At 34.0% G+C, this 8,781-nt stretch overlaps 1 protein-coding gene across 1 annotated transcript; it reads right to left on the minus strand.

Moving 5' to 3' along the window:
* Positions 1–640: 640 nt before the first annotated feature.
* LOC128227318 (uncharacterized) lies at positions 641–8,781 on the minus strand. Its single transcript, XM_052937723.1, has 13 exons — positions 8,674–8,781; positions 7,445–7,596; positions 7,079–7,191; positions 4,688–4,832; positions 4,245–4,384; positions 3,626–3,779; positions 3,248–3,375; positions 2,759–2,906; positions 2,493–2,650; positions 2,241–2,370; positions 1,989–2,101; positions 1,516–1,642; positions 641–848 (listed from the first exon to the last, which is right to left on the minus strand). Exons 1-13 carry the CDS (start codon positions 8,675–8,677, stop codon positions 702–704), a joined length of 1,659 nt encoding a protein of 552 aa, XP_052793683.1. The 5' UTR covers positions 8,678–8,781; the 3' UTR covers positions 641–701.

Raw genomic sequence — 8,781 nt, forward strand, 5'->3', positions numbered from 1 at the left:
AACAATTATTTTTTATTAATATCCAATACATACTTGATTGTATTTATTTCTTTATATATACTTTCTGAAGATTTTCTTCTCCAAAATTGCATTTCACTTCTCAAAAAGTAGATTTCACTTCGATGTCCGATCTTTTTTCAAAATGTTTCTAAAGGTTAAACCTATTGTGAAGCCTATTACATATATGTTCAATAAAAAAAATATTTGTTCAATATTAATGAGTTATGGGTGGATTTCACTTCTTAAAAAGTGGATTTCACTTCGATTTCCGATTAACTTTCGAGGGATATTCCAATATGATAACAATAAATTTTATTTATTAATCAAAATGAATGAGTTATAAGTGGATTTCACTTCTCGAAAACTGGATTTCACTTCGATTTCCGATCAATTTGCGAAAAATTGCTCTAACTTTCCTCATTTTCTTGATCAATTTCAATAAAATTTTAAATGTAAAGTCTTTATGAGGCATATTCCAATATGCATACAATAAATTTTTATTTATTAATAAAAATAAATAAGTTATGAGTGGATTTCACGTTTTGAGTGGTTTTCACGTGAAACCCACTAGATTCCTGTATCACCCTGTACCCCATAGATTGAACCAACCACCTGGCTTCCTTTTAAGTTTAAAAGATGGATAATAACTTGTAGCTGTGTTAAATATATTTAAATGCGATAAAATATGTATTTCAAGTCGTTTACCCCTTGTAGATCTCTATGCAGCAGTTAAGTATTCCCTGGATTGTTGCTGAAGTTGCACGTTCCCAATTTTGAAACATATCCGGTTTCTCTAGAGCAGCGATAGCTTTGTCCAATATGTAATCAACGAGATCACCATCCTTTTTCTGAAATTAAAAACATAGCTTTTTTTATTTCTTCATTTAGTTCATCATTCTATAAATGGATAATTTGGTAAAAACCATAACGAAAATAAAGGGTCACACATGTCGGTATAATCGCAATTTATCGGCGAAAGTAATAGTTCATCATATTTGAAGTCAAACCTGTTATTTGGAACATCTCCAGCATGTTTATCAACCAATAAAGTAGTTGTAACAATTTTACAAAACATATAAGATTTTCACGTTTAAGTCTTGAATCTGAAACTCAGAGGATGTTAGTGAATATCACCCAGGTGATCGACTTTAAATATGGCCTCTTACACGTTCCAATGACTTTAGCAAAAATCCGAGCGTGACCCGATAGTCTCAAATAAATACTCTTAATAGCTGGTTCAAATAATGATTCAGTTTCTTCGGCAGAGAGAAAATAAGAATATTGTGTACCGCTTTAAAACCACTAAGTTTACGAATCGATATTAAAAAAGTAAAATTGAAACAAAATCCATGGCAAAAACTGCAATCCAACCATTATAAATCAGAAAACTAACCCAGCTGAACATTATATGATATGCGATAATAAATGTATCTTACAAGTATTTTTGATAGGTTTAGTATTGATACGAGTTCGGAACTTTATAACGCTCCCCCCTCCCCTACCCTATTCACTTACTGTCATGACAAAGAACTTGTCTACAACATCTTCTGCAAGACCTTCTTTATCTGAGGACTCGTCCAACAGACAATCGAATATAAAGTCCACGAGTTCCTTTTGCAACATGCCCAGTACTTTCCCCTTTCTGAAACCCAAAGAGCCAAATATAAATATGGCGTATTGTTTCTATTCAATAAAGTTAAAAAATGTGCTCGACATTCCTTAATCTTATTCTTCTATCGTATGTTTTAACATATATGATTGATACTTAAATGATGAAAATGTTCCAGATTTACATCAGAAAAATGCAGAGAAGATCTCTTGTGCAAAATTAGAATTTAATCATGTTTTTTTCTGGTGAAAAGAACAATATTGTATCAAACATTACAAAAAAGGAAACTTGCAGTTTGAAAGTCGTACTTAAAAGTTGTTTAAAATAAGATTTTCTTAGTGCGTATACGAGGAAATTAAAAAATGTCAATCACACTTACTTCCAGCTTTCTAAAAGTGCCTTCATTATATCTCCGTAGTAACGCTTGGTATCGTCATGGTAACGCACTTTCGAAATTGTTTTCAGAAAAGCTTTAGCGTGTTCCAAATGTTCCTGAAATCAAATAATACGAATGTGTCAAGTTAAAATAAGTACTTCTGGGCCAAAAACGTCGAAATTGCAACACAACGATTTTTAAATTATGTTTTTGTAAAAATACAAAAGTATCATAACATTTCCACTAGATGTATACCTTCCATACAATAACTTTGGCGTATTCATCATTTCCCGCGATATCATACACTCTATATACGTAGCTCTTCTGTTCCGTCTTCAATAGCACAATCCAGAGATTCAACAACGCCTCTACATTCGTCTTAGGCCTGTAAGACGTATCGAAACTCAGCTATCAACATGCTTAACAAATATTAGGTAAACCATTTAGTAAATCGTTTATAAAAATGTTGTGTCCTACAAATGGATTAAAAACATAATCAATGCGTACAGGTCGTAAAACTTGAAGACACAGTATTCGAGTGCTTCATTAAGGCACTTTGAGACATCATTATCCTTGCGATCCTCGGCATCACCATCGTGCTTCGTAGAAGCTAGAATATCTTCTACAAAGTTAACTGTGGCGTCAAACACCTTCAGATTCGGCTTCTGAAAGAGATCAAACACAATGTTATCTTGGCGTTATGATACACGCAAGGTCTTGTTATATATTATAAATATATTAACTCTGCAGTAATATACACAAAACATACATACGGCATGTTGTTCATGGAAGGACCTAAACAGGTTTTGTCTGAATAAATTGAGAATTCGTTCGGCATTCGCTGGCGCTGAATCTCGTTTTATAAAACTTGCAACCACATCAATTAAAGCTTCGTATATGTCCAAAATGAAATTTTCTTTGCTGAAGAAAGTTAAACGAATATAACAACAAATATGCTTGAATAATTTAAGGTAATTTTAAAAAGAATATAAACGTATATGTCCATAATTAGCATCTCAAGCCGAGGCCAATGTTATTAATTTTAGATATCAGGTGCATAACTTGAAAAATATTAAAACCAGAATCATGCGCTTATCTTTACATATATGCGAATTATTGTGAAAACCTTGAAAGAAAAGCAGACAAGCTTTGTGTAAATTCGGTATTCTAACACTGTGTGAACAGTTACATAAATAGTTTCATAATTGCGTGAAGTCATTCTTCAAAACCTCATTCAAATCCAAATAAACAACTGGGTATACCTGGCTGCTTTCAGGATACACTTTAAAGTGTTTTCAACCTCAAGGTCATTGATGTCGCCATTGAATGCACACAACATCTCTTTGATAGCCTTTAAGTAGTGTGTGTAGACGTGCATGTCTTTCAAATCCTGTCAGTGTCAAGAAAAACATGTGCTCTCTCAGGATCGTTATCGATGTCGACATTGTTATGACTTATAAATGTTAACATTATAAAAAACAAACATTATTCAATGGTTACTTAATAGTACTAGAATAAAGTACGTCTATCATAAAGTGTGCATGACACATTCATTAATTTCAGAGTGTTTGTAAACTATGCAAGGTTAAGTCAAATAAATATTCCGTTTCTCTGCAATTAACTAACATTTAGTGCCTAACCAAGAATGGGTTTTTGTCCGGAAAGACGCTCCTCATATCCCGGATGGTGTAGCCGAGATATCTCCTCATAATCTCAGACATTTTAGGCAGAAGACCCTCGTAGAAACCATATAAATCAAGGAACTCGTTCTGGCAACCGGAACACTGACCCTCACTTCGCGTACACGAAACATAAAAAAATTGCCATACATTTTGTTATCGTGCTTTCAACTTAGGATTCGTGTTTTGTTGTAGTTTCTTTCACTCCCTTATATATAGCAATCAAATATCTTATACTGAACTTATAAAGTGAAAGTTAATATTGCTGTTACAAAATGTTCAAATCACATTGGAGATCATTATTTTATATGTATGGTGCAGTTGTCCTTTCTATCCATCAATATTCGACCTAATCCGTTTAAACCCATGCCGGCCATTCTAAGACATTATCCAAGCAATTTATAATATAGTCATATCAATGCGTGTATGATTTTAAGGAAATAACGTACATTGCCATGGTGTGCCTTAAGATATATTGTATGTTTAGGCTTTGTGTCAACAAGGGAAAATAATATATCTATACCATGTTTCCGGATATCGGGCCTTTAGTTACTATTGAATTTATTTTACATGTACTTACTTTATACTTTTAAATATCATCACGATGCCGTCATGAAGAAAGTCGGCGTACACCCTTTCATCGTCTGTGTCGGAGGGATCGTAAGAATACGAAATTTTCATTTTCTGAAATACTTCGCCTAACTCCTTTCCAGAAAGACTCTAAAATAATTGACAACATTTTAATTACTATGACAGTCCATGTAGTTATAGATGCAGGGCTAAGCGTGAAATTAAAACAAAGTTATAATAAAAGGAAACATGATATTATCCCAAACACAACAACATTATTAGATAGATCAGGGGCTGTATTTAATAACCATCTTAGATTCAACTTAAATTTAAGATTAGAATTTAAGTGTTTTGATTGGCATGTATATTTAGCTGACCAATAGGCTGAATGGAATCACTGAGGCATGTCTAAGGATAAGGATAAGATCAATATTGAATACTGGCCCAGGTTACCTGAATGTATTCCTTGTATTTGGCATCGTTAAGCTTACTCATTAAAACTATGTGACCGGACGAAGGCCGTGCACGAAGGAGTGCAAGCCAAGTTTCAAATTGCTGGCGCCCGATCTCTCTCATTGCATTGTCATCTTCAAAACTACTGAAATAATGTACAGACAAACTGTATATATGTATAATTCAACTAATGTATCGTCATGGTTGAATGACCAAGGCGCTAGTTTTGAGAAAAGTTTTGATTGGTAGTTGCAAAGCTTTTTTATTGGTCAAATTAATTTTACATATTTCCTTTTTATTCCTTTAAACTTTAAACTAGTATAAATATTTTCCGTCTTCATACTCATAAAAGCTCAGATTATCATATTTTTCAATAAAAATAACTACCGTTCATATTTTACACATGTTATCTTAGCAACGGAATTAAGTTAAAGAATTTACAGCTTGCCAACAACGCAAGAGGAGTCACTCACATTAATTAGGGTTTTTGAACAAGAAAAAACACACGCAAAGCCTTGAGGAGAATACATACGCGAAATAGTGTATTTTTTCGTTCGATTCCTATTCCACTTAATATCAAACTTATAATCGCATTTGATCCAAGATAAAAAAATGTTCCTCTTTTATCTTTCGTACTACAAAAAATGAACATTTTATAAATACATCAGCTTTTCCAATAAGATCCCAGAGACCTAGTTTATCTTACCCTAGATGACACACTTTACCATCTAAGATTTCATGTACACAAATATTTTAAAAGTTAATAAAAAATATATATTTTTAAATATGGGTAGATATGAAATTCATGATTGGGATGTTTGTTTATAAAATAGCAATTTAATTAAGTAGTTGACTGGTATTTATAGGTTTAGTTAGCATAGATTTTTTTATGACATCAGGAAATATTTCCTAAGATTTGACCTAGTGACCTAGTTTTTGATATGATGTGACCCATATTCACAAATGTTTAAGACAACATGTAGACAAATATTCTGACCAAATTTCATAAAGATTTGACAAAAACTAATGATTTTTTATGACCGTGGAATTTTTTATCCTAAGATTTGACCTTGTGACCTAGATGTTGACCGGGGGTGACCCATATTAAAGAACTTTCAAGATATTGTGCAGACACATAATCTAACCAAGTTTCATAAAGATTTGACAAAAAATTGTTGAATTTATGACGTGGAAAGATTTTCCTAAGATTTGACCTGGTGACCTAGAATTTGACCCGGGATGACCAATATAAATAATTAAGCAAGATATTATGCAGACAAATCAGTCCTTCCGGTTAGCTCAGTCGGTAGAGCGTTGGACTGTGAATCGGACAACACGGCTTCAATTCCTGGGCGGACCAGGTCACTTCTGTTGTGATTGGTTATGAAATCCTTTCTACGACCACGACCATTCGACTGTACCAATGCCCCTGGCATGTACAGAATTTGTCAGTTCTTTGCAGAAGTGAATGCACCTAGTTCTGGTTAACCGCCTAGGATAGGTGTTCGGTGGTTGAACTGTCACTCTGGGACCCTTCAATGTGCTCACGCCGGAACCCGGAGTATAAACTACTAACGTGGTCCCTATGCAGACAAATATTCTGACCAAGTTTCATCAAGATAAGAAAAAATATTGAATTTGTTACGTGGAAATATTTGACCTAGTGACCTAGATTTTGACACGGGTTGAACCATATTAAAAATATGTAAGATATAATGCAGACAAGCATTCTGACCATGTTTCATCAAAATTTGATAGAAATTGTTGAATGTATTACCGTACAATATTTCTTCTAAAGATTTGACCCGAGATAACCCATATTCTTATATCTTCAAGATGCCGACAAATAGTCTGACCAAGTTTGAAAAACTATAGATTTTATTACATAAAATGAACGCAAAATTATTAACGCCCGATACCCCGGTTTTCGCCATTCAATAACCCGTATTTTTCGATGAAAAATTCGGCTAAAAAGCATTTCGAATGATTATTGGAATGGATTGCATTCATAGCCCTAAGAATGCATTTGGTTCGGGTTACCCGACCCTACCTTCGAAATAGGAGCCGACCCTGCCATTATTATAGTCAGTTGGTAAACCAAAAATAAGTGTGTGTTTTAATATGTATTGAAGTTGAAAGCCTTTGAAGCTTTATACAGAAGATGACTTTAACACCATTCTCCAATGATGTCAATATCGTTCTTACATACCTCCCCCCCCCCCCTCAAAAAAAGGCCTGTTTTTTAAAAAAAGGATGAAGCCCTAACCAAACCATTTTTTGTTTTGTGTTGGCCCTATACTCAGTATCATGGTTTTGATATAATTCTCCTTTTTAAGTAAAGCTTCTTGGTGTTGGTGATTAAATAGCTTTTGTTTCAAGACCGGTACGTACCCCTTTAGTCTATCGAGTACACAGATCGTGGAGTAAGCGACCCAGTAAGGCCCTGAGTGGCGGCCGGGGAAGTTCGGTACACACACCTTCTCCCGAAATGCCGCAAATCCGTCCTGGTAAAAGACACATTCCAGATAGTCTTTAAACTAACTACATGTTATATTTATATATTTATTAAAACAACAACCATGATTTGGCATTTATGTGAAGGCTAAGTGCACATTAGTATTTGTTGAAGTCTGTATGTTATTGAAAAATGTTGCAAATGAAAAGTGTTGAAAAACATTGTAATATAAAGTAACTTGTATCAATTTTTAATAAACTTAACTATATCCCCTATATGTGATTCCATTGAAAATATCATACCTTGAGTTCGGCAAGGTTAAAGGAATCATCGTTGTTCACGAGGCGCTCGTAATCTATGAGTTTGTTGCCCGGGTCATCATCGCTGTCTTCGTACTTTCCGCTCGAGCCCAGGAAGTCGATGGCCCGGATATACTCACCCAGGCGGGGTCGACCTGATCATGGGAATGAATAAAAACAGTACGAGTCATTGAGATGATTAATATGAATGAATAAACGCCAACTGCAAATACCGGAAATGTCGAGAACTCCGAATTTCGGCCTTTTTGAAAAAAATGCATACTTTCAAACACACTTTTACTACCTTTTTAAAAACATTTTTATCGAAGAATGCTGCGTGTGGTAAAACTCAAATAGTTGAACACCTGGTTCGTTTTTATTAGATTACAACTTCGATGTATTATACATTCTATACATATATCCTAGTAGTGTATATTAAAATAAACGGTCTATACCTTATTCGAGTGCTTTTATTTCCAGATTACTTAAGGGGTTATATATTGATAACATTAGTGTAATAGGATAAGAAAATCCCCGTGCGCTAGCGCCAAATTAAACAACTAAGGCAGGGCTTTGTGGATTTTAAAATAGCCACTTCCTATTATAAATGTTGACTTGAAAGTTGTGCTGAAAAAGCTATAAAAATAACGCAACGCTTTGGTTACATTATAATTAGGACAACATTCAAACTCATATCCTTTGGCGGAGAACTTATGTACATGTCGACGCCATGTTTGTCAATGATCTATATACAAACAAATAATTAATCTTCAGGTTTTGTGAACACGTTTACTTTCGTGGCAAAACTTTGCCCGAACACGCTTTTTGCAGTATGCAGTTTATGTTTGTGTAACCATTTCAAAAACAACTTTTTAACTATTATGATTGAATTTATTTGCATTAACGTGCACTTCCTGTTCACTGGCTTCTCTGTCATAGTATATATATATTTCCGCTGTTCGAACTAGAAACGATTCCGTGACATATTGTCAGCGGCATGTTTCATATCAACAGTGGTGCTGGAGCTGTTATAAATATGTATTTTCTAGTATTTCCCTGTGCCATCTTCAAATAACGTGTGTTATTAACATAAACTTACCTCATTCATGCAATAATGACCGGCATATTTTCACAGCAGAAGATATTTATAAAACCTATTAACAACTAAAAACAAGAAATAAAATTTCACACACATTTTACTAATCTATAATAAAGATATAAGATAGACTTACCCATGTTTATATCGGAGTTAAAGAAATGTTAATATTTCAATTTTCCATAACCTTTATTTGCCTTCACTTCGATTTTTCTACCCGAGTCAATACGTTGGATTGACTATA

The sequence above is a fragment of the Mya arenaria genome, chromosome 3, assembly GCF_026914265.1.
Source record: "Mya arenaria isolate MELC-2E11 chromosome 3, ASM2691426v1".
NCBI lineage: Eukaryota > Metazoa > Mollusca > Bivalvia > Myida > Myidae > Mya > Mya arenaria.